Raw genomic sequence first — 27,260 nt, forward strand, 5'->3', positions numbered from 1 at the left:
TTTTCTCCACTGGTTTGGCTCATTTCTTTAAACAGAAATTACATTCTCAAAACTCTAAGATCATTTGGCAAAACACTCTTACAGTTTAGCACAACACTATAGCTCACCTGCAAAAGCTCATATCTCTTCCAAAACTGTTCACTCAGGCTTCAATCTAAATCCCTTTCTCATTTAAACAGTCAGTGTCTCCAAAATGGCAAAGATCCTTCTCAATAGCTTTGGCTCATTTCTCGACACAGATCGGACATTCTCATCATTCTTGGTGCTTTTGTCAAAATAAACCTGGATGGTTGATCACAACAACATGGTCCACCTGCAAAAGCTCATATCTCCCCTAAAACAGTTCACTCATGTGTCAAAACTACATTTCTTTCTAATCTGAATAGTCAGTGCCCCCAAAATGCATCGTCCCTTTGGCATTGTGTGAGTACTGCCATACAAAATGTTTAGATGTTTTGTCACTATGGCAGAGGACCAACAATATACAACAGAAAAGAGTAGCCTCCAAGGTTTGACATCACAGATTGCACTCACACTACCAAGGAAATTATAACCATTTTTTATTCACACGCAAAGAAAGTTTCATACATATGTAAAAAGAAAATGTACATTACAGTAGTAAATTGTATGAACACAAAATCAAAAAACAAGGACTTATTCAGTGGTTGCTGTACTCATTCTCCCGCTGCACAGTGACTGGAATACTTCTCTAAACTGTATGAATTAGGTAATTCCATAGTTTACAGTAATTTGTTCAATATATTTCTTGTCATATTTAGTATCAAAACATTCCACTAGTCCTCTCCACCTGCTAGTATAGACCTACCACTCTAGGAAGGTGCACACAAAATCTCTACAGTAAGTTATACATTTTTTGCCTCACGCTCAGTGCCCTGTCCTATACAACATATAATTCCATTGTAGATTACATAGAGTACATACCTGTTTTCCCTGCGAAAGGTTTGGATAATGGAGGAGACTGTAGAGCGAGGCACATTAGGCTGCACTCGACGACCTGCCTCTGACATTGTGAGGCCATGGTTTATGACATGGTCTATAATTGTGGCCTGAATTTCATTCGGGACAGCACAGTGTCTTCGTGCTCCTCGGCCTCCTCTTCCCCCTATTCCTCCACCACGCATTCTCAGTCCTCCTCTTCTTCTTCTTCTTCCTCCTCTTCCTTGAGGAAGAACTTCCCCTTGTCCGTTTGCTTGGCCTTGTCTATCCATGTTCAGAGATCGGACTGGCTCTGGTCAAGCTCTATATATCTGTGTTTGGCAGCACACAATCATGGAACACACCTGTGTGTGACACCTAGTTTCACCTGACTGTCAATGACTGTCATCAGTTTGTCAAATATTCAAAGAAATTCATATATGGTATTCATGGTATTATGTTCTTGACCAATTTTGACAATTGAACAGACGGTTGTGCATGCGAGTACTTATACAATGAAATCATGCTGACATGTTTTGGAGAGAATGATCATTAGACTGAGAATCAATTAATCACTTTAGATCTACAAGATCTATTCATTTGGAAAATGTGCTAAATGTGGGCTAACTGTATAACTGTAGGCTACTTGTACTTAATCATTTGCAAAGATGCACTGAGACAATTGAGACATGTACTAAGGCATTTGCCATTTGATAAAATGAATGAGAAATGCCATTCTGTTGTGAACATTTGCCAAGAGGTTTGGAGGTTTGTCCATGTTATTTTGAGAATGTAATTTCTGTTTCAAGAAATGAGCCAAACCAATGGAGAAAAACTGTAATACTTCTAAAGTCATGTGCTGCCACTTAATTACCAATTCATCTTGATTTTGCCTTTTGTGATGCAATGCCACCTCAGAGAACTACCTGCTGACACATCAACATAAAAAACATCAAGTAATCATTTTCTGCCTTTTCTCTTCCTTCATTTCCCGCTCTCTCTCACTCTTACACACGCTCACTCTATATTTCTCTTTTACAGTTTTTCTCCATTGGTTTGGCTCATTTCTTGAAACAGAAATTACATTCTCAAAATAACATGGACAAACCTCCAAACCTCTTGGCAAATGTTCACAACAGAATGGCATTTCTCATTCATTTTATCAAATGACAAATGCCTTAGTACATGTCTCAATTGTCTCAGTGCATCTTTGCAAATGATTAAGTACAAGTAGCCTACAGTTATACAGTTAGCCCACATTTAGCACATTTTCCAAATGAATAGATCTTGTAGATCTAAACTGATTAGTTGATTCTCAGTCTAATGATCAGTCTCTCCAAAACATGTCAGCATAATTTCATTGTATAAGTACTCGCATGCACAACCGTCTGTTCAATTGTCAAAATTGGTCAAGAACATAATACCATGAATACCAAATATGAATTTCTTTGAATATTTGATAAATTGATGACAGTCATTGACAGTCAGGTGAAACTAGGTGTCACACACAGGTGTCTTCCATGATTGTGTGCTGCCAAACACAGATATATAGAGCTTGACCAGAGCCAGTCTGATCTCTGAACATGGTTAGACAAGGCCAAGCAAACAGACAAGGGGAAGTTCTTCCTCAAGGAAGAGGAGGAAGAAGAAGAAGAAGAGGAGGACTGAGAGGAATAGGTGCTGTGCTGTCCCAAATGAAATTCGGGCCACAATTATAGGCCATGTCATAAACCATGGCCTCACAATGGCAGAGGCAGGTCGTCGAGTGCAGCCTAATGTGCCTCGTTCTACAGTCTCCTCCATTATCCAAACCTTTCGCAGGGAAAACAGGTATGTACTCTATGTAATCTATGATGGAATTATATGTTGTATAGGACAGGGCACTGTGCGTGAGGCAAAAAATGTATAACTTACTGTAGAGATTTTGTGTGCATCTGCCTACAGTGGTAGGTCTATACTAGCAGGTGGAGAGGACTAGTGGAATGTTTTGATACTAAATATGACAAGAAATATATTGAACAAATTACTGTAAACTATGGAATTACATAATTTATACAGTTTAGAGAAGTATTCCAGTCACTGTGCAGCGGGAGAATGAGTACAGCGAACACTGAATAAGTCCTTGTTTTTTGATTTCGTGTTCATACAATTTACTACTGTAATGTACATTTTCTTTTTACATATGTATGAAACTTTCTTTGCGTGTGAATAAAAAATGGTTATCATTTCCTTGGTAGTGTGAGTGCAATCTGTGATGTCAAACCTTGGAGGCTACTCTTTTCTGTGGTATATTGTTGGTCCTCTGCCATAGTGACAAAACATCTAAACATTTTGTATGGCAGTACTCACACAATGCCAAAGGGATGATGCATTTTGGGGGCACTGACTATTCAGATTAGAAAGAAATGTAGTTTTGACACATGAGTGAACTGTTTTAGGGGAGATATGAGCTTTTGCAGGTGGACCATGTTGTTGTGATCAACCAACCAGGTTTATTTTGACAAAAGCACCAAGAATGATGAGAATGTCTGATCTGTGTCGAGAAATGAGCCAAAGCTATTGAGAAGGATCTTTGCCATTTTGGAGACACTGACTGTTTAAATGAGAAAGGGATTTAGATTGAAGCCTGAGTGAACAGTTTTGGAAGAGATATGAGCTTTTGCAGGTGAGATATAGTGTTGTGCTAAACTGTAAGAGTGTTTTGCCAAATGATCTTAGAGTTTTGAGAATGTAATTTCTGTTTAAAGAAATGAGCCAAACCAATGGAGAAAAACTGTAAAAGCAGCTCTTTATCACTATTGTTGGGTGTGTGATGAGTATCTAACACTTGAGTTCTGACCATTTCTCACTACATCAATTGAGGGCATCAATTCAATACCAGATGGGTCACTCAGTAGAACAAACTATTCTGACAAACCTATTGAGAGGTCTCACTATAAAAAGATAAAAAAAAAATAGCAGAGTAAAAAGAGACAGATAAGGGAAAGCCGTAGATATGGATTGCTATATTTCAGAGGGACTTTATGCAACAGGTCTTTTTGAAGGTGTTGGTAAGAAACAATCCCTGCTTGATCTGTCTGAGCCACAGCTCTGAAAGCTTGCAAAGAAACAGAAAGGGGAAAAATAAACATAGAGCATCACAAAAAGATAAATGCAAGTTTGGCTGATAAAATGCCAAACATTTAGTTCTTAAAAAGTTTGACAGTTTTGGTTTGCCAGTTCCTAAATGTAACATCTTTCATATGTGGTCATGCATGGCTTTATAAAATACCACTCTGGTTTCTTAGACTGACTAAGTAATTATAGATGCTTCTGTTCTCCACTGATATATGAATAAGCTTTCAGCATTCAGGCTCTGAGGACATAAGCACACATTTATATAACCTTGTTATCGGTGTGTCCCAGCCGTCTGTGTAATTGAAAGATTGCCTGTGTGTGAAATTACTTTGTTGTAGAGCCATATTGATGTGTCAAGAATTGTATACACATGTAAAATTCATTGTGCGTATACAGTAAACTTTGCTAGCCTATATAACAAGTTTAGCTTTAGGACATGTGGATTTGTCTAATTATAATAATGTTTTCTGCTTCTCAGCTCTGTGAAAAAAGATAGACAATGTTGTTAATTTTAAATGTTGTTAATTGATTTGTTCAAAGTAATTCAGTCACTTTGCCGTAAATAAAGTAGATGAAGATGGTTGAGCCTGTGATCCATTGATGACCTGCCTATGGTGTAACCTGCCTATAGTCCAATGTCAGGTGGCTTATGTGCCAGTCTAGTCCAACCTTGTATTGGCTGAGAGGTTAAGAAAATGAACAGATGAATAATATTAATACAAGAATTCACACATCGGTAAAATAAGTGTCATGTATTTGCTGAAGCATGGCCACTATCTTTATTCCTTTAGCAGAGATTCAGGAGGTTTATTCACGATGAAGTTGTCCTTGTGTGAGCACTGAGCCTTTTGCACTTCCCTAAAAAAAGGTCAAGTATGTGACATTGGCGGCCTGATGAATGCATTAACTCAGCATGCTTGCGCAGTGGTCAGGAAGGAAGAAAATGGAAGTGCAATTACAGTAGGAAAGCAATAATCATTATTTTTCTTTTATGGCTCAAAATGGTTTCATTTTGGAAGTTAACTACACAGAAATGGCAAAAGAAAATACTTAAATCACTATCCCAATATGAATGTAGTTGAAGAATCAGTATACTTAACACCAGTTACAGTTTTTCTCCATTGGTTTGGCTCATTTCTTTAAACAGAAATTACATTCTCAAAACTCTAAGATCATTTGGCAAAACACTCTTACAGTTTAGCACAACACTATAGCTCACCTGCAAAAGCTCATATCTCTTCCAAAACTGTTCACTCAGGCTTCAATCTAAATCCCTTTCTCATTTAAACAGTCAGTGTCTCCAAAATGGCAAAGATCCTCTCAATAGCTTTGGCTCATTTCTCGACACAGATTTGACATTCTCATCATTCTTGGTGCTTTTGTCAAAATAAACCTGGTTGGTTGATCACAACAACATGGTCCACCTGCAAAAGCTCATATCTCCCCTAAAACAGTTCACTCATGTGTCAAAACTACATTTCTTTCTAATCTGAATAGTCAGTGCCCCCAAAATGCATCATCCCTTTGGCATTGTGTGAGTACTGCCATACAAAATGTTTAGATGTTTTGTCACTATGGCAGAGGACCAACAATATACAACAGAAAAGAGTAGCCTCCAAGGTTTGACATCACAGATTGCACTCACACTACCAAGGAAATGATAACTATTTTTTATTCACACGCAAAGAAAGTTTCATACATATGTAAAAAGAAAATGTACATTACAGTAGTAAATTGTATGAACACAAAATCAAAAAACAAGGACTTATTCAGTGTTCGCTGTACTCATTCTCCCGCTGCACAGTGACTGGAATACTTCTCTAAACTGTATGAATTATGTAATTCCATAGTTAACAGTAATTTGTTCAATATATTTCTTGTCATATTTAGTATCAAAACATTCCACTAGTCCTCTCCACCTGCTAGTATAGACCTACCACTGTAGGCAGGTGCACACAAAATCTCTACAGTAAGTTATACATTTTTTGCCTCACGCTCAGTGCCCTGTCCTATACAACATATAATTCCATTGTAGATTACATAGAGTACATACCTGTTTTCCCTGCGAAAGGTTTGGATAATGGAGGAGACTGTAGAGCGAGGCACATTAGGCTGCACTCGATGACCTGCCTCTGACATTGTGAGGCCATGGTTTATGACATGGTCTATAATTGTGGCCCAAATTTCATTCGGGACAGCACAGTGTCTTCGTGCTCCTCGGCCTCCTCTTCCCCCTATTCCTCCACCACGCATTCTCAGTCCTCCTCTTCTTCTTCTTCTTCCTCCTCTTCCTTGAGGAAGAACTTCCCCTTGTCCGTTTGCTTGGCCTTGTCTATCCATGTTCAGAGATCTGACTGGCTCTGGTCAAGCTCTATATATCTGTGTTTGGCAGCACACAATCATGGAACACACCTGTGTGTGACACCTAGTTTCACCTGACTGTCAATGACTGTCATCAGTTTATCAAATATTCAAAGAAATTCATATATGGTATTCATGGTATTATGTTCTTGACCAATTTTGACAATTGAACAGACGGTTGTGCATGCGAGTACTTATACAATGTAATCATGCTGACATGTTTTGGAGAGACTGATCATTAGACTGAGAATCAACTAATCAGTTTAGATCTACAAGATCTATTCATTTGGAAAATGTGCTAAATGTGGGCTAACTGTATAACTGTAGACTACTTGTACTTAATCATTTGCAAAGATGCACTGAGACAATTGAGACATGTACTAAGGCATTTGCCATTTGATAAAATGAATGAGAAATGCCATTCTGTTGTGAACATTTGCCAAGAGGTTTGGAGGTTTGTCCATGTTATTTTGAGAATGTAATTTCTGTTTCAAGAAATGAGCCAAACCAATGGAGAAAAACTGTAAGATATTGCTGAATCGATCATATATTAACAAGATTTAACCTTGCAATAGTAAGTAGGGGAAAGTACTCAGATTGCACTGTATAGCCTAGAAAAGTGTAAGTGAGAAAATGTACATCTAAACTTTCTTAAATACAAGCTGTAATATAATTCCAGGATTTGCAATTTGTATAAAATTGAAACGTAGTTATTGCCCTGAACAGTATACTCTTAATATGAATGCATCTGTTAATGTTACATCTGTAGCCAGTGACACTGGAACAGATTTGAACTTCTCAAAGTAAAGTCTTCTTTTCAGTAGGAACTGTGGAGGAACTCTGACATTATTTAGGAGAAAGAAAGCACAGAAAACACAACAACAAAACAAAATAGCATTACTTCAGGTAACCTAATGGATAAAAAAAAATACAAAAGTGAAAGTATAACAAGGGCGAAGGGGAAAAAAAGACTTAAATGCACTCTTTATATTAAATGCATATAAAACTGAACATTTTTCCTAACATGACACTGCGCTTTGCAGAAACAAAGAGGACATATTTCTTGCCTGTGATTGAACAGGCTGATGTCACTTCCCGTTGTTTTCATTTGTGTATCATATAAGCTAATTATGAGAGGATGAAAGAAAAGAATGTGCTAACCATTTTGCCCTATTTTCAACATAAGACACTAAAAAACTTTCCTTTTATTCAAAGTTTAAGAGGAAGTCAGCCAAGTACTGTGCATATGCGACTGTGGGATTGTGTCATGAGACAGGAAGTGGTCGTTCACCACTGAGAACTTTCCGAAAGTTGTTTTTTTTTGTTGTTATTTTTTTTGTTCTTGTGGTGCAACAATTTTTTGGGGGGTGTTATGTTTCTTTGAATTGCTGCTGTGTTTTGTGAAGTACTGTGGTGGTTTTCTTGTAGTTGTTGAGTTTTTGTTTCGTCTGATGGGTTTATGTTTAGCAGTTTGGGGTCGCTGTACTTTACTCATGACAAAGTGTGATACAGGGAGACACTAAAACCCAAATTGTCCCCAACAGGAAGTGTGTGTGCCTCGCACGACATCTTGGTTGGTAATGGTGTCTGTGTGAAATGTGTGTGTGCTGAAAGAGAAAGACATTGTGAAGCTCTTTGTGGAAGTTTAAAAAGTGCAGTTGAACTGCAGTGTGTTAGCCTGGGCTTCAGGCAATTATGTAAATAAATCCACTTGGGAAGATTGATGGTGAAATCACTTTTCAATTAAACTTCTTTCTCAAACATTTGAAATGTGACAGTGGTCCCCGAGTATAAAAGCTGACCATGGTTGAGAATCTCTTTTAATGTGTTGTTTTACATAATTTGTAGGTGTATTTTTAAACGAAATATCATGATCTTGGAAAATTTGTTGAAACATGCGAAACACATAGGTAAAGCAGCATTTCATAGAAAAATGAGATCCCTGCTCAAGAGATGAATGCTGATTTTCACATTTACAGCAACATTGCCGCTGAACTACGATGTTTCGAGGGTGTAGCAGTGAAGCATGTCTGCCTTGCTAAATGTCACGGACAGTCTAATTTCGATTCAGTTCCCCTTGAGGACACGTTTTGTAACAAACAGTCATGGCAGATAAAATTGTCTTTCATGACCTGTCTCGGTTCTGGACTCTGTATGTCTGTATTCACACTCCACTGAAGAAGCACTACAGATATGCATCAGGGAAGGAGATTTTAACACATAACTCTGTTAGACTGCACCAAATAGGACTGTTTGCCCATCATTATTATTACTGATAGCCCACTGCCTATAAATTAATGTTGCCTCCTGCTGATTTTGTCTTAAAACAAGTCAATGCTGGAGGCTTGGGGACAGAATGAGCAGTGACCTGCCAGGACAAATGAGAACATCATAGTTGGATTGTGTTTGAGAACTGTTGTGGTTTGAAATGCTTTTGTTAGCTCAGGCACTATTTGCTGCTGTTTACTCTTATCTGGAATGGCAGTAGCTGGATGGGAGCTCTCATTTACAAGGACACAAAGCTTATGCCTTATCACATTGGCCATTTTTGACTGAAGCTGGAACTGCCTTGTAGTGCCTTATTGCTTTGTAAGTGCAACAAGCTGGCCATCATTATTGCATTTAAAATAATGTGAGACTGCAGATAATTAATTGTGCTTTGACCTTCGTTTGACCTTTAGAACATGCACAAATTTTGGATGCTTCGGAGTATTCAGAGTGTTTGTGTTTTGGTGTCATTTTATATTATTATGGTTTATGTTTTAGGTTCATTACCAGTCTTTAGGTTAGTCTGTCTTGAGTTTCTCTGTGTGTCCTTGTGTCTTGTTTCCCTTTTCTGTTCCCATGTTCCCTTCCTTGTACCATGTTTATCCATGTTTCCCCAGCCCATCATGTCTCTCATGTGCTCCCGCTCTTGTCTGCCTTTGTTCAACTCCTGTGTCAAGTGCATGTATCACCTTTGCGTTCCATCATTTCCTGTTTTATTGTGAAAGTCTTATGTTCCATGTTCAGTGTGTTTAGTTCTACTTCCCCTGTCAAGTCGTGTCTAATTTGTCTCAGCTGTGTTGCTTGTGTACTTCCTGTTCCCTCATCATTCCTTGTGTATTTAAGGCCTCTGTTTCCCTCTGTCCAGTGTCGCGATCTCCATCATGGCTGTGTGTTTAGTTTCCTGTAAGTTCCAGTTTAGCTTGTAATTTCTCTGTTTCTATCAATAAGGCTGAGTTTGAATTTATTTTTGCCTGTGAAACCCTGTTTAGGTCCTATCCTGCTTGCTTTACACGGCTATCGATGACAGAAATATACAGATTCGGTATACTGCTACAATGCTTTGTGTAATGGCGGTGACAATTTTTCAGGCCACATTTGCTTTCATTTATTTTCAGTTTAGTGTAAAAAAATTCAGCTTGCTGCTACTTTTGTCATTGCTATTCTCAGGTTGGTAGACACTGTCTGTCATCAGTTAGTCTGTTCGCTGTTGACTAAAAAGGTTAAAACCTGTGTGTCACAGGCAGTTTGCGGTCACAGTTGTCAGACAGCTATTTGCAACAAAGTCAAGGGTGAAAATCTGTCAGCCCCATCAACACCGTGAAAGGCCTCATATCGATGTCACTTCTTAACCTATTTGAGGTGTCAGCGTGGCAAGATAACTCTAAATTCCACATCAAAGCTTTTGCAAGTGTTAACAAGAACAACAGTATCGTTTATAAGCCCTAGATTATGCACCTTGCTACTAGCCATTACACTTTAAAAGCATATAACACAAATGACTAAACAGGTAGTTTGTAAGAATTTAGTGAAACAGCATTACACAACTTTATTTCTTTAATATAAATAAATTGCAGATCGGAAAATAAGATGGGTTGCTTTGTAGTCCTTAGTGTATGCTCAGTTTTCACTCCATTATCTCTGGATGTTTGTGTGTACCTCCCTTTTCCTGTTTACGTGTGTATGTGGAAACAGGGATTTAAAATGGCTAAAGCAAGCTTCCACTAAGAATTTTCAGCACTGTTTGGATGATGTAAGATATAAATCTGTAAGCCACAGTGAGGTCTGCTTTCTGTCTCTCTCTTCAAACTCACCCTCACTGCAGATCTGTATTGCTGAAATATATTTGGAGAAAAAAAAGCTACACACACAACTTTTTTCCCCCCTTTACCAAATTATTTGCAATTCCCTCGGGCTTGTTACCATTTACTATATGTGCCTAATTATTTACGTGTCTGATTTGGATTCTCCTTCATTACCTTTTCTATTATCTCAGCCTCCTCAGATGTTGTCCCTTTATCCATCCTGGTTTTGTTTAGTTTCTTCTGGGTTTGACAAGACACCAAACAGAAGGCTTAATCGATCTGGCAGGTAGAACAGAAAAAAAAGTTCTCCTGCTGGTCTACAAATTTGCTGCGTTTGGCATGCAGCTGAGTGTAAAGCTTTGTTTTCTCCATCTGGCTGCAAGGCAGATCAGACCATACTGTGATTATTCATCAAACAGGCACAGCTGGAGGAGGTCATTCACTGGCAAAAATAAACCATAATGGCAGTTGGATGTTTATACGTCTGCTGTAAATAATTTGCATGAAAAGAGAGTTTAGATTATGGTCCCTTGCTGGGTATCTGTATGTATTATAAATCCACACAGAGTTGGCTTTTTATGAAAATCCATTAATTGATGCCATAACTGAGAATATTGTTCATGCTGTGTTATGATGTTTGTATATGCTAAGTGTGAGGTGAACAAAATCAGCTGTGTTTTTATTCAAGGATGAAACAATTTTGATATTTAAAGAAGTTGGGGAATAATTAGTGAAACGTGAAAATTACTTTATCTGTGCTACACCTAAATGTATACAGGTGTACAGTCATATGAAAAAGAAACCTTTCCCTGTATCAGCTAATCTGTTTCTAACAGGGTTTCTGATGCACTCGTCTTTACAGTGTCGTTTCAGAGGTTTGCAGGCAGCACATCAAAGGGTTGTGGTCTGCTCCTTGAATGGACCATTGCAACCATTTAATCAACATTCGAACACAGTCCTGTGGCCGGACAATGATTGTTGATTAATTTTAACCAAGGTTTAGCTCTCAGACAGATGAGACCATCTGACACCTGTCTAACTCTAGAACACTTTGGTATCTGCAAGGTGTCCTTGAGTCCTGCGGCATTAAAATGGGCCCAAATAATCATCCCTCCACCAACGTGCTTGACCGTTTGGATGATGTGTTTGTGCTGTTATTCTGTTTGGTTTTGTCAAACCTTTTGTTAGAGCCAGACATCTCTACTTTGGTCTCATCTGTCCAAAGGAGGTTGTTCAAGAAATCTTGTGGTTTGTTTAGGTGCTACTTTGCAAACTTAATGAACTTTACATTACAGCCCTTAGTTAGCATGTTTAGAGTCTGAGATGTTGCACTTGGGTGTTTTGCAATTTCTCTGAGCATTGTGTGGTCTCATCTTGGGCTGAATTTCCTGGAATGTTCATTCCTGTGAAGACTGTAGCATTGTGTTAACACACAACTAATTATGCAAACTGCCAAAACCTTTGCTTCTATGGAGGCGGTCCTAATGATCAGCTAATCAACTGGATTTGATTAAAGGCACCCGACTGCTACTTACTCAATTAATACCTATGGAAGTAGCAAAGGTGTACTTAGCTTCTTTTTTTTTTCATATGGCTATAGGCACAGTTTAAAGTGGGTGGCAGGTGGGGGAACCCTAAAATCAGGTGAAAAGAATTACTTATAAATAAGTCACACAATAATTTATTTTGTGAGGCTGTGATTAGCTAACATGTGCTGCTACTCTGTTATTCACTGGTATTTGTGGGATCAGCCAGAATTCAGCAAGATATAAGCAGATGTTTCATGGGCTGTATGGCTGATTTCCAGCCCTTAGACACTATGGCGTTAGTATAAAAGCTGAAGGTGCATGAAACTCATCAGCATCATCACCTTAAATAAAAATTGGTGTCTGCTACCCTTGATGTAACCTAACACTGACCATAAACATCATGTCTGCTATGGAGTCCAGTATATAGTGAATCACTGGGAACTTGACCGCAACATTGCAAACTAGCCAGTTAAATTGCACTTTACTGTCCCAAACTGCTTACTATGCCCAGAGTACTTTCCTCCTGTTTGATTAACAGAAAAATTGTGTGAAAGGATTTAGGACACAATTCCTAAATTTCTAGTTTAGCAAATGTCACTTGATGAGCAGTCAGTGTCATTAAAAATAATCTCTAATCTCCCGCTACTATCCCAATCTTACACCTTTCTCCATCTCTCAGTCCATCTCACTCTCCCTGAGAAATACCGTGCGTTTAGCTAACTAGCAGGCACGTTTTGTGACAAACTGTGCATGTGCATGCAGAAAGAATTGTCTGTTTGGTGGTATTTGTTGAGCTGCTTGAAAAAAAATGAAATTACCTCCCACTCAAAAAAAAGAAAAGGTGCCCTGTTTATGCTTGCTCATCTTCTGCAGGGCTAGTTACTTGCATTATGTCTGCGCCTTGAACTTGAAAACATGGCTTGAGGGTGTATATACATTAACAATATCATGCATTAACCTTTCTATCTGATTTAGCTGAAGGTGCAGGAAAGCTGTTACAGACAGCCCACTTCAAATCCCAGACTGTAGTGGTCATCACCACACATTCTTTACAATGTATTGAGGAGAATATGCAGCAGGTATGTAAAATTAAGAATGAAATATGTTGTTGGATTCCCAGGTTTTAAAGTTTGAACCTAAACATTGTGAAAATTGTTTAAATCTCAGATTGAATTCCTCCATCCTATATTGCCCTCTTGTGGATTTCACCATTTCACTTATCTCTCCATACAATTTTCCCCTTGTGATTCATGTTACTGATAAACAGTAGGGTGTGTACTACACGTTTTTTCTTGAATAGGCAAGAAGGAAGCTGCAAACATTAGTGTCATTAGAGCTTCTCTATGTGCGTCCAGACAAAGAGATAGTGTATGTAGCCTTTGAGATATAGTGCTTGTAAAATTTCACCTGCCAACACTTAGCAGGTGAACACACCAGATGACAAAATATTTTAAAATTCAGATGGAGGAATCTACTTATGGGATGCACATGACTAAATTGAGCAAATATCAGCAGGTGCTACCAAAGAGACATTAATTGTTTTTAATTTTTAGTTTAATTTTACATGACATTTCACAAGTTAGACTTTTGTCAGTTACGCTTCACTGTGGTGTGACATCATAATTGACATATTTGCATATTATTTTTATACTTCAAAATATAGGATAAAAAAAGTTATAATGGAAAATATATTTGATTTATTTTGATGATTTTATATGTTATAAAAGTACATTAATAATGTGCTTCCTTTTCAAAATAATGAAAAAAATAAAATGTGTTTTCCTGTTGTTATAATGTTTATACAGAAATGCTATTTACAATATTATATATATATTTCAAAGTGTATTTTTTTTTTAAGTAATATTGAGTTGAACCTGTTAAAAACAATAAATAACATCAGCACAGAGCAGTCCTTCTTCTGCATCTATTTCAAATCAGGTGGGAAACCTTAAAACCCAGCATCTAAATTCCATGGTTGAATTGTGGTTTTTCACATATGAACAAATGTTCTTTCTTAGCTGAACTGAATGCAGTATTTTAAACACTCGTTCTGGTGAGGAACACCTCCTTCAGACTGTTTAAAGCCTGCTCCTGAGTGATTCTCCTCCATTCCTCAGGAATCTTTGTCGGCTCCCGTTTAAACTCCTGTGCAAACCTCTCATTGAACTTCACCAGCACATACCTGTAACGAAGAATTTGTTCATTTAATAAATTAAATTTAATATAATACTGTCATTTCTACAATAAAGAGTGTTTAAGTCACACAGTACCTCCAGTAATCACTGGCCTTTGTGCTGTTTGGGTTGTCAGGAGAGAAGCTCCAGTCTGGGTAGAGTGAATGGAGAACATTTCTTGTTGTGGATGTATCATGTGTGTCCTTGTCCTCGCTCATGCTTTCAGGGCAACTGATGCAGGATATAGAACTAGAGGCATAAGGCTGCATGCCTTTAGGTCGATGGAGCAAGGCATTGTGAGCCTCATGCCCCATATCCTCCTCCTCACACGGGGCTCTGCAGAGAGGACATTGCTTGTCACAGCCTTTCACTTTTTTGAAGAGGTAGTCTTGGGGCTGAACTGGAAGGCAGTTAAGAAATTGGGTGGCATCCACATTTTTGGAGAACTCTTGATCAAGGTCCATCTGCATTGCAGCCACTGACTCCAGTAAACATTTAGCAAAACGGTTCCATTCTACAGTGATGCTAAACAGGGGTCCGGTCAGACAGGTCCTGATCACATTAACATCACCTTTCTCTAAAGTGAGACACACTCTCTCCAGCAGTGGCTTTGTATCATTCAGGACTCCACTGATACCTTCTGTGGATTCGTTCACTGCTTCTTCAATTTTTCCTACAATCTCACAGAGTCTCTGATGCCTCCATTGTCCCAGGTTGGTTGATTCAGTGAGGTGAGCTGTCACTGTTTTCTGGATCTTCCTGAGTCTGAAGTTGTCATAGAAGAGCAGATATTCCAGGAAGACTTCAAATTGATCTTCTTTAATCATCTCTTCCAGCAAGCTTTGGTGGAAGGCCTGTGAGGAGTGATACTGCTGAGCTTTCCTTTGGATCTCCTCTGCAATAGATATCCCCAGGGGTCTGTTGATGTAATCCAAGACTGTGGGCTTGATGACCATGGAGATGAATTCTTGGGCCACCCTTTGACACTGGTCTCTTTTCCTGAAGTCATAGATAAACTCTGCCAAGTCCATACTTTTTCTTTTAGTGATACATGTCAAGAGTTCTGCGTCTTTGGCATAGCGGTTATGCAGGTTTTGAAAGTCTTGGCAAGAAGCATTACAGAGATACACTTTCAGATCCACTTCAAAAGCTGATCTAGTTTCCACAGATTTTTCATTTAAAGATTTTTCAATATTTTGTAACAGCTCTGTAATGTAACTGTCAGAGAAATCTGCTGGTTTGTTACACTTATCTGCTATATACTGTTTGCATTCCTCTATGATATTGTTTGCTACCTGCTGAGCTTCTACCTTGTGTTGTTTGTTGTTGTCTTCAAACATTTGCTTTAATCTGCTGCGGTATCCAAAATGCTCATCGCAAACTTGGAAGTCAGAGTTCTGGTTCTGGCCAATCATTTCAAGCTTTTTCATGTGTTTCTGGAGGCCACGGCTGATTAGATTCCGTCTCAGAATATCGTCTACTCTTGGAGTTATATCTTCTGTTTCTGAAGGCCTGAATTCAAAGTTGGACAATATCTTACCCCACACAGCCTCAAATTCATCCTCTATCTCTGTATCTTGCAGAAGAATTTTTGTTGTCTTGCTTTTTTCTACTAGTGCATCTACCTTGGATTCTTGCTCTTTTCCCAGTAATGCTTTAAATTTTTTAAGCTGTGTGGAAGAGTAATGGCTCTCATAGACTGCCTCCAACCTTTCCGTTATCTCATCAGTTACTCTGTCCTGTAGGTTGTCAATATTGCTCATTAGGATTGGCATGAATTTGTCAGATCTCATTTTGAGAGTTTCCTCTTTCATCACATATGTCTCTGCTATTGACCTGAATTTGTTCACCTCTGCTTTGACTTCCTCACTGGCTTCCTTCTTTAACTCACTGAGAAGGTCATTTTGAATAGATGCATCCAAAGCTTCTCCCTTTGTGGTAAAGTTTTTTTTTGTTGCACCTGTTAGCCAACTTTTCATGTTATCCAGTAAATTGTTTTCCCAGTAGAAAAATTCTGTGCACAACAAAGAAAATGCCAAAGCTATATCAGTGTTTTGGAGACCAATGGAGAATGATTCCTCTTTGATCGCATCCCAAACAGAATACAAACGCCTCATAAATTCAGGCAAAACTGGGGCTTCTGCCTTAGCGGCACTCCTCTTCAATGCTTCAAAAAGGATTTCTTTAAACTTTAAAACATCCCCACTATAATCTGTATCAACTGGTTCAGAGAGGGACATTTTGTTCCATGGTCCTTTGACAGAGACTGTGCAGCTTGTGGTATTTCCATCTTTATCAATATTGCTAGTTTGCAAAAGCAGCTGAGAAACGTACCTTAATTGTGATGCTTGTAATTTACTATTTACGTTTTCGTTCTGGACAAAGAATTGGCAAAATGGCATGGAGCCATATTCTTTGATTCGCAGGAGAGCATTGACTCTGACACTGAGGTTTGTTTCAAAATCAGAACCAAGGTGTGAAGACATGCTGTGCAGTAAAAAGTCACTCAGTCCTGTTGCAAAGGTAGCCATTTCATTGTCATTGCCCAGTATATTTCTTTTGCTGTCCAGTGAGACTGAGCAGAGACCTCTGACCTCAATTAGCAACAAAACATCACACTTCATGTCCTTTCTGAAGTTTTCAGGAAGACACAGGGCAACCATGTACACCCCTCTTGAGGTTTGTTTCTTCCATTCAGGGAATTTCACTCCAAATAATGCAGAAAGAATCTCTGCATTCCTTGCATTATAGTTGCCAAGATTTGTCAGCACTCTTGTCCTACACTGTTCTTGTGGTAGGCGACGTTTGAGCTCTCCAAAGACATAGCCCAGCCACTGGATGGGGATATTTGAGGCATCTCCATCCATTAGTTCAAGTGGAATCCCATTAAGAAGAAGATCTGTAGCTAAGCTAGGGAGACGTAACACATTTTGGCTTCCGCTGCTGGGGCTGATGTGTGCTAGCTCAAAGATTAGCCCTATCTCACGCAGAAAGTGCTCAGGACCTAATGCGCATGTATCCGGTTCATAAGAGGGATCAGCACAATCATCAAGGCTCATTTGTTGCTTGCCAGAATTGTCCGTAGTGAGTGTTAGCTCTGATTCATTTGTTTTTTTCTCTTTGAAGCGCAACGTGCTATTTTCTCCTGACTCTAAAAGACAGCTTTGGTCTTCAGAGACCGAATTTAATACATTTTCTTTTTCATTTAAAATGATGGATGTCTCTTGCGCCATGTTTGCGTCATGTTGATGGTCTGTCTGTTGTGACAGTGGTTCTGTGGTCTTTTCTTTGGATTCTGAGACAGTCAGTTGATGGCTTCCTTCAGACTGTTGCTCAGAAAGTTGCAAATTTAGACCTGCGGATTGTATTTCTGTTCCCTCTTGAAATATTGAACCGGTGTCTCCAGGGATGTCTTTGACTCTTTGTTCAAGCTTATCCAAATCTACCAGCATGCTGTCTTTCTTTACTGTCTGTAGATTTGTGAGCAGATCTTGCGTCTTGTTTTGTTTTGTAGTTTTCTTAAGTCTTAGAGTGAGCCAGCTAAGAAAGTAAGCTCTCTTCACTTTATCTTTGGTAAAGAGAACATCTGTAAAGATCTTCATAGCTGGGGTCATTTTGTAGCTCCTCAACTCAGCCATAATGTCATTCTTTTCTTTTTGTAGCTGGGGGTCAATTTCTGTTCTTTCTTTTCTCTGCTTACTCTCTGCTTTTTCTAGCTCTGCTAATTTGCTCCACAAAGGCCCCTGCAGAGGAAGCTGTTTACGCCTATATTCATCAGATCCCTCATCTAAACCCTTCAACACTTCCTCCACTGAAGCCATGGCTTTTTGACAAATGGGTCCTTCGTCCACATTTAGGCCTATATCCGCCGCAAATTGTGCTGCTTCCTCAAGCGTAATAAGTTTCAGTCTGTCTGGTAGCAGATGTTTTAGAGTATCACATAGCTTACTAGCCAGTGCGTCCTCACTCAGACCTCTGCCCTGAATCACAGATTCTTCGGGAAGCCCCATGTACTTTTCAAGGTTCTCATCAACAAAACCAACAACTCTGCTCTCATTTCTCTCAGTGTCTAAAAGGTCAATGAGTATTAGTTTGCTGTTTGTATCCTTACAGGAAGCAAGAAGTAGTTTTTCCTTCTCCTTAAGATTTCCACAGAAAACAACTATAGCTGAAGATGCCTTGCATAAAAAGGTAAGACATTTCTTATGCGCACTGGCATCACCCCGCAGGTTGGAGAAGACCAAAGGGACTGGGAAGACATCTTTGGTCCTATCTCCAGTGGGTAGATGCCATCCAATTTCTACCAGGCCACTCGAAAGCCTTTTGGGCAGCAACCCTCCTTCCATCCCCCTGTGGAGAAATGTCTGACAGGAAGATGTGACTCCACATAACATATGGTTTAGCACCTGTGACTTGGACACACTGCAACAACCAAGCCTGACAAATGAAACTAATGGCATGCATGTGGTTGCCAAATCCCCCTCTTGGATTCGCCTGTCGTTATTTAGGGGGTGAGATCTCCACTGGCCCACAATCCCTCTTAAAGGCCAAAGAAGGAAGCAACTAGGCTCTTCCGGATCTTTGTTTGGAAGGACCAGTGGTATAGAAAATTGGCACTGCATCATCCGTTTGGATATCTCTTGCTGAAGGAAAGTGCTAGCAGACATATAGACAGCTGTGACTAGATCAAGCGGGCTGATGGCACCCTGGCTATCTCCTTTAAAACTACTGAGCACCTTCCCGGTAGAATTGTTGTCATCGTTTGTAACAAGATTATGAAGAGACTCACACCAAGGAGTCCGGGCATCTTGCCTGAGCAGCCAAAGGCACTGGAGGAAAGCTTTTGGTAGATCAGAGGGTTCTAGAGGAGATTGGTTCCCCAGAGTCCAAGTAATAATGTCTAGCATTGATGAGACATCCAGTGGTATAGTCTGGTAGGCCTCCAAGCCGAGCTCATGCAGAACCTCTGCCTGGAGATTATCCTTTGGAGATTCTAGTTTAAAAAAAAAAACAGCCCAAAAACACAGCTTTATCCATTTAAGTGCGACACAGACTTTGATAAAATAAGTAAGACAGAAAATAGCTACAAAAAACTAGTCCAATTACACAAAGATGCTTTTAATCATACCTCTGAAGATAAAACTTGACAGATTCTTGTTCGAATGATTATGTTTGTTATGAGCACCATTTAACTTTGGCCACTGAGAAGAAATGAGAAATGAAGAACAGTTTTTTTCAACAGTATCTCCAAAATCATTGTAGCCCCATACTATTTTAGGTCACCAAATGAGGTTACCAAAGGTTATCAGACTGTACTAATACTTGTATGTCTGTTTGTGGGACTCATAATAATTGTAATAAGAGGTATGCATTCTTATTAAATACAATTTTACTCAAGAGGGCTCTGGTTATTTACATCAAAACACAAGATTATGCACAGTATTGGGCAAAAGTCTTGTGTCATCCTTAGTTTCTTTACATTTTCTTCCAAGAAACCACACTTAAATTTTTTAAGCTGTCTTGAGCAATACTTGTCCAGGCTTTCTGAAAGTACTTCAAGGGTTTTCTTTGGACATTGACTGCTTTTCCACTTATTTTCAGTCCAGTCCTTGTCCTTTACCATTTTCAAAGGAATGATTTGTTTGTGTGTTAGCCTCTTAACAATGACCTATGAATCATTCAAGCATAAAAGAGCAGCTAATTCAAGTGCTATTTTATACATAACAGACAACTTAGCAAAGATTCAATTTCATGATATCTTTAGACATTTTGTTACTAGAAGAATGTTTACAAAATGATAATCATCTGTTCCAATATTTTAGCTGAAACTAAAATATTGGCAGGCATAAAATGTTATTTTTGCACCAACATGCTATAATAACTCTTGTCATATCTCAGCATGATGTACATAAAAAAAATGAAGAAACTGGAGGACAGGAATCCTGGAGATCTATTCCTGATGACTTCTTCAAGAAATTACAAAAACACTTGCCTAAGAGAGTTCAAGCTGTTTTTCAACACAGTCATTCCAAACATTGACTTTCAAACTAATCAGAAGTGTACAAAGTCTATTTTTACCTTATATGCTGCTTTTCCATGTAAGTGTGCATATCTTTTAATAAATCATTGCACCCGTTTGCCATTTTCCAATCAAAATACAAAGAAACTAGTCCTTTGTTTAACCAGGTAAAAATCTCAATGAGATTTAAATCTAATTTTCAAGGAGGACCTGACATCATGTCAGCGAATGACACGTGACTGAGTTCAGTAGGTTAGTTACAAAAAAAAAATCATTGTAGAACATAGGCATTTCTTTGATGATTGTACTCACTCACTGACTTTCAAAATAGCTACACGATACCCACAGCATGTTCAAGTATTCTAAGTATGAAAAACAATGTTCAGAATGAAACGCATGATAATGATGCACAAACCCCTGACAAACAAAACAGAAGAACAAAAAGGAAACATACTTTTCTTCTTGCTGCTCAGTCTTTTATGACGCTTGAGCGACATGATTGAAAATGATGAGGCTGCTCTCTGCTCTCTTTTAAATGAGTTTTTCTTCAATGGTTCACCACATCACCACGTATGAAGTATTGGCTGGAACCCTGTGAGCAAAACAAACAACAAACAATAACAGCAAAAATCATTACTGGTATGTAACCTGCAATGCAACATCTATATGGTCTAATGCCGCAAATACCACACAAATAGGCATTGTAAACAGCTTTGTTGTCCTAGCAACAATACGAGGGAAAATCTCAAAAGATGGATCATTTTGCAAAGTACAGAATGAACGTGGTATGTCATGATTTCTATCTCCCTGAAATGCTTCACTGAGCAAGACTCTCTTCCCTGTTTCATTTTTTTCATTTTATTATGATAAAATCTGATCCTTGCCAAACTAAATGTGATAAACTGATATAATGGCTTCACCTCAGACAGATCTGTACAGTGTCAAGAAGATAAAGCATACTGCTCATAGCTCTTCACTGCGAGATTATTGTAAAAATCTTACAGCATTAAGCTCACAACTCTTTAGATTTTGATCAGTTTAAGTTTGAGCTACTTTGCACATCTGAGAGCTTAAATGGCAGCAGAATAATGGTGATATAAGATTAATAACAAACTAAGGTAATATAGTATAGCCTGCTACATAACATATACCAAGTGACTGCTAAGACTAATAATCGATTACCAAGAACAATTGATAATGAATTATTATATAAGCATGTAATCATCTGTTACTAAGTTTGTGATTTACATATGAGATACATATGTCAGTTACACACGGGTAAGTAAATACAGATTTTTAAATGATCGACAGAGCATTTAGCAATATGTCAACTCATCACTGATTTACACATTCTTTTCTTTTCTTTTAATTCTTTTAATGCTGAATCAGCTGTAATCTCTCATCAGAGAAAAAAGATTTAAGTAACAAAAGAGGAAGATATGAAATACATTTTGGATGTAGTTGCTGCTCTTCAGCTGCACTCTTGCTATTCTCAACAGCCTAGATCCAGTTTTGTAATGCTGCTCTTCTTTCTTTATTGCTCTTCGTGCAGTAAGTATGCTTTTTTAATATGTAATCCCTCTTAAAGCAGGAAATATAAAGAAGTCTTTGGTCAAAGTTGCGAGAAATCCTAATTTTCTTACCAATTTCTCTTCACACGACTGCCTCTGTCCTGTAGATGTGATGTGTAACCAGTTTGTCAGTGTCAGGAGCGCTCTTATACCCGTCTGTTCAGTGATAATACACAGTGATAACACATTCCTGCACCTTTATGTAATTCCACTGCTACAAACTGAACATTCGTTTTCATTCAGGCTTATGCGACACGTCGCCAAGTATAAACAAAGGGCAGATAGTGATTAGTGATATAAAAATTCTTTACACGACAAGGTTGACACTTGATCTTGATAACAGCAGTGTCTTTCACAGTGCAGGACCAGGTGAAATGTATTCACAGACACATGCCTAAAGGATTATCACTGGCCTGCAGGGGTTAGAGGCGACACTCCAGACAATGACGCACACAGACCTTAGTCATGTTTGATCTCACAGATAGGTCTATCTCATTAAGATAACCACATAACTGGCATACTGATGCATCCGTTTATTCGTAGAAAACCACAGTTTCTGAATTTTAGTGTAGACGTCCTATCGGAAATCTCTGCCTGATGTACAAACAGTGCAACAATCAGTAGAGGATGGAGGCGATCGGCATTTTGAGTTTGATATTTTTTTCTCATTTTTAAAAGATTGTTTAGGTTTGTTGTTTTTACAATAAAAGCACAACTGATCAACTTGATCTTGATAGCAAGTAAGTAAAACCAGACATTTCATATATTTAACGATCTTGTTAGTAACACTGTCCAGGATTCTGGATTAAAGTTGAAGCTGAATGAATGACTCAATAAAGTAAATAAAGTAAATCTTATTGGCATCTTTCTTGGCCTTCAGACAACAATTCTGATGGCTAAAGATCCAAAGGGGACAGGCAAAAAAACCCCAAAACAACCAAAAAAAACCAATAATAATAATAATAGGTTTTGATTACCAATCTAACTGATTGATTGCTTAATTTTATTATTGCTCTTCGTTCTACAATGTATTAAGCATTAATTAAAAGATTACCTACATAAGAACATCATAATCACGTAAATAGGACAAATACCAGGAAGGGGATTTATCCTCCCAAGAAGGTCAGATATGATCGTTTTATTTTTTTGTTTAATACAATTTCATAACATTTATTAAAGCAATTTGCTATAAAGTATAAACCTTTCTTTAAAAAATACCTCATTGGGAGGTAACTCTAGTTGTTGTTGTTCAGCTTATTAATAAGATTGCTACACACTTAACTAGAGGCTAAATTAAATTGTATGCATCCTAAATTATCAATAGCCTTTTTCTTTATTGATAAATAAATGCACGTCTGCTACTGGAAAGGTGCAATGCACACCTGAGGGATAAGTGTTGTGCATAGGAAAAGATTACTGCTTCTCTATTTCTGTCCTGCAAAGCTCTTTAGCAGTCTTACCCTCATGTGTCAGAGACTGAGACAGTGAATTGAGTGTGTTTGTTCCTGATTGCTCAGACCTGTGCCTGTGTGGATTTTTATTTTTGTTCAACAGAACTGAAGACAGCAACTGTAAACGAAGAAGGTCCTAAAGGAATAGTGATCAAGATGTTGATAACCATGCTAACAGCTATGTATATGGTGGTCAAAGTGGTAGAAACGGTAAGGTGATTATAATGGTAGCACTCTACTGTTCAGATCAGAACAACAAGAATGATGACATTGATTATTAGCACAAAGTAAGATGCCTTTTTTTTCATTTATGGAGGCTATCAAATATAGTATAGTAAGCGTTTGTAGGTAAATGGCATTGACAATAGCTTTATAAAATAAGAATGTACATGTGGATCGTGCTGCAACAGCTGGTTAGTGTAAACCACATTTATATTTACAGCTTCCAGATGTATTCAGGCAAGTTATGTTAGAGCCAACTGGTAAATGTTGCCCTGTCATTGTTCTCTGTTTTCTCGTTATTCAGTGTTCACATTTAGAGCTGAGCCAGTTGTTGACCTTTGACCCATATTCATATGTCTAAGCAAAACGTCTTTTTATTTTCAGATAGGGGCGCGATTTACGCGGGAACAGGATCCTTTGCCTTATGTGGTGTCTCAGCCTTTGCCTTGGCAGGTTCACTCAGTGTCTCTCAGCCGGAGGAGCAGCAAAGCAGATGAGGTTAGTTATAGCAAGATCAATACTGCAGATCATAATTTACACTATAAACCACATCAGTTCTGTTCATATAGTTTCCTTCTCTGTATGAGAAAACTGTTGTGTAAAACTACATCCTCTATTCTTAGTATTTCTAGCCTGTATAAATATCGTCATAAGATTATTATGATCTCATGTACATTAATAGTAGTAGTATTTTTTTAATCATCAATACTCATAAATTATCTTTTCTTATTCTTTGGTAATTAGTAGAAAGAAAGTCCAGAAGCACAGGACATAGAAGCAGAGGAATGTGTCTTAAAAAGGCAGAGATGGTTTGCCTCTATACTCAGAAAGTAGCAGCAAAATAATATATTTTTAAAAATAAAGTTGACTTTTGCGTCAGACTCAGTTAGAGAACACCCTTTTGGCCCTTGATGAATCAATGTCTGTGAATCAATTGATTCTAGCAGAGAGATAAACCGCCTCTACATCTTCACAGTTCACATCTGATGGTTTCAATATGTATCCCCGAACAAAGAAGCACATTTCAGTCCAAGTTGAAAGTGCGCACATCCTTCTGTAAAAGTGAAATTTTGGTTGACAGGCTTGTATTTTTCTTGTACCTTTTCTAAGGTTACTTCTGGCTAAAACCTTTATACAACTGAAACTTACGAACCCATCGAGGAGAAATAGCTGGAGTGCTAAATGTGAGCACAAGTACTTAAATGAAAAGGTGCAACAGTCATACTCAACAAGCAGCTTTATACCCTTATGTGCTTAGACTGGCTACAGTTTAAATTTATCTTAGCTTGTCTGGTGAAAGGAGGGAGCAGACCTCATAGACAAGGTTATAAAGCCAACACATGAGACTGAACATAGGCACAAAACACACAGTCAAATTGGCAGGTAAGCATGATGGATTCCCTGCCGCTGCTCCGTTTGAGCTATAATCCCAATCAAGGGGATTTGTGTTTGAGGTCATTACTGTGAATGTAAATAGAAAGAAAGCACAGTCACAGACACACATGTACTTTGGTCATTAGTTCCTTAAGTGTGGAACATACATTGCAGTTTAGTATTTCTGTAGTTTTGCATATGTTTAACTCTGAATGTCAGCCAGAGAAGATGGCACTACTGATTATTCTTACACATAATCTGTATGTGTTACATCTTGTGCACTAAACCGATACTTACTCTTCTTCCTGTGTGTGCCTGCACATCTATTAAGAGTTTTATAACACAAGGCTGTTCTGTTTCATTTACAGTATGATGGCCTCAGGAGAAACAGCATAGGCGTGTATAGAAAGAGTAAGTAACATTTGTAGGTAAATATGTTAAATGCAGGCTATTATTCTGCTGTGATGACTGGCCCTGGAAAAGTTGTTCTGAATAACTATGAAATCCAATTTAAAAAGTTTTTTTTTTCAGAAAAATAGCCTGCTTCAATAAAGGCTAATATATAAAATGTGCTTGAACTCAATCATTGCTACAGAGTTTCTCTACATGGCTATTTCCTCTACTTCCCTGGCTATTCCCTGTGTCCTGTCGTGTTCAGACTCCAATGCCAGTAACGGGACATGCACAGTGCCTGCTGTTCCTCCGCTCAGCCCTGTTGAAGTTGAGAAGGCCGCCTCTACCATCCAGAACCATTTCAGGAAATTCCAGCAGAAGAAACACAAGAACGGCAAGTAGATGGACAGACCAGGAGAGTCTTACTACTCCAGCAAGTCTGAGAGACAATAGCAAACAAGCTGTGATTTCATCAAAGGCTAGATGAACGCTGTGATGTCATGATTAAATTCATATGAACACTTATATTCAAATATACATACATTTAAACTTAGTAGAGGCCCCAAGATTAGTAATCCAGATTAACATACAGCATCCTACATCTCACACAATGCTTATAAAACCACATTTTAATTTCTATGTGAACAATAAATGTGAATATTCTGTAATTCTGAATGAACAGATTTCCTGTGCTGTGATGATTGATGTGATTTTAAGGGTGCGTGAGTGAGTTGTTATTCTCTAATTTATATATGACTGTTGTTTCCTGTATATAAATGTGTGGAAAAACACTGACGTCTCTTAAGAAAAAAAACCCCAGTCCATTTCAATAAACTTATCATCAGATTATGTTGTTTCACTGCCCTCTAGTGTTTAGAGGAATTTCTGCCTCACAAGTTGTATGGATTTTAAGGTGCTTATTTAATTTGATGTTTTTAAAGGTTTTAAAATATTGTAAAACTTTGCAAAACACAATTAAAGTTATCAACAGTTATTATATGTAGTAATGTGAAAATGTTCAAATTCATCAAACTGAATGTTCACTTCAGGTCAAAGTGATCTTCAGGCCAGCGATGCTGCCAGTTGGCCAGTCCACTCCTTATTATGTTGAAGAAGTATGATCTGACACAATAATAGAGCCAGAACGTATGTTAATGCAACCAATTTATATCAAAAGACGGTGTGAAGAGTCGATGTGCAGTCAAACCTGAGTCCCACATTAGAAGAAGAGGAAATCCTGATAGAGAAGCAGAGGAATCGCCAATACTGTGGGAAGACAGGTAGGTTATTCTGGTATTCATCGGTATTGGACAATGGCTAAAGCACCTGGAAACCAAATCCTGTCAACACCACTAACAACTCTCAAAAACAACATAAAACATGTTCACTTTCAATGAGAAACAGGAGCAAAACAGGAGCTTTCTTTTGGTGTAAATAGCACTTGTAGAAAAATGTGCCACAGGCTGTTGCACCCAAGAAAGGCTAAGTTGTTGTCAAAGAGCTAGTTTAAGTCAATGAAAGCAGACGCTAATGTGATGAGCTTTTGTCAGCGCGGCTGCCCTGAGGTGAACTTAACCTTAGTGTGATTGCTTTTCTGCTCATGAGATGTGATTGTATGCAGTTTCTGTGTGTCTCCTGCAGAAATATTGGCTTTAAGCCGGAAGTGCATTGCACTGCCCATCTACCCGCAGCGCGTCTGTTGTGAGATTGGGGCAATGTCAGAAATATGTGGTTTAGCTCGTCTTTCGACTCTTGCTTGTGCTCTTGTCGGTCCATCAGCAAGCTGTGGAGAGGAGCTGTAAGTTATAACATGCAAAAAGCTGAAGTGAAACCAAGTATTAAAAACAATGAAAAGTATCTACGGTCTGTGCTTTTCATACTGTATTTTTGATCTTTGTGTTTTTTTTGTTTTGTTTTGTCAATCCCATCTCTGCTCTGGCCAATCAGCATTCGACCAACGTACAGCATCATCGACATTGAGAAGTCAAATACCTCCACAAATGTGGAAGTACAATAACATAAATAAAACATGAAGGAATCATG

General features: G+C 38.3%; 2 protein-coding genes across 4 annotated transcripts; one reads left to right on the forward strand and one right to left on the reverse strand.

Annotated features, from left to right (window-relative positions):
- Nucleotides 1–9,773: 9,773 nt before the first annotated feature.
- On the reverse strand, nt 9,774–23,125 carry gvin1l2 (GTPase, very large interferon inducible 1-like 2). Of its 2 annotated transcripts, none has more exons than XM_085183940.1 (4): nt 20,661–21,843; nt 19,316–19,388; nt 14,284–19,180; nt 9,774–14,195 (listed from the first exon to the last, which is right to left on the reverse strand). In XM_085183940.1, the coding sequence occupies exons 3-4, from the start codon at nt 19,092–19,094 to the stop codon at nt 14,051–14,053; spliced, it is 4,956 nt and encodes a 1,651-aa protein (XP_085040066.1). In that variant the 5' UTR covers nt 19,095–19,180; nt 19,316–19,388; nt 20,661–21,843; the 3' UTR covers nt 9,774–14,050. The 2 variants fall into 2 exon arrangements, with proteins under 2 accessions (XP_085040066.1, XP_085040065.1); XM_085183939.1 differs by lacking the exon at nt 19,316–19,388 and adding an exon at nt 21,850–23,125 and having other exon boundaries at nt 10,175–14,195; nt 20,661–20,798.
- A 126-nt stretch (nt 23,126–23,251) lies between these two features.
- Nucleotides 23,252–26,066, forward strand: LOC146503930 (uncharacterized). Of its 2 annotated transcripts, none has more exons than XM_085183961.1 (4): nt 23,252–23,438; nt 23,835–23,948; nt 25,193–25,235; nt 25,420–26,066. In XM_085183961.1, the coding sequence occupies exons 1-4, from the start codon at nt 23,385–23,387 to the stop codon at nt 25,617–25,619; spliced, it is 411 nt and encodes a 136-aa protein (XP_085040087.1). In that variant the 5' UTR covers nt 23,252–23,384; the 3' UTR covers nt 25,620–26,066. The 2 variants fall into 2 exon arrangements, with proteins under 2 accessions (XP_085040087.1, XP_085040088.1); XM_085183962.1 differs by having other exon boundaries at nt 23,259–23,438; nt 25,483–26,066.
- Nucleotides 26,067–27,260: the final 1,194 nt, after the last annotated feature.

The sequence above is a fragment of the Neolamprologus multifasciatus genome, chromosome 14 (genome assembly GCF_963576455.1).
Source record: "Neolamprologus multifasciatus chromosome 14, fNeoMul1.2, whole genome shotgun sequence".
In the NCBI taxonomy this organism is placed as follows: Eukaryota; Metazoa; Chordata; class Actinopteri; order Cichliformes; family Cichlidae; genus Neolamprologus; species Neolamprologus multifasciatus.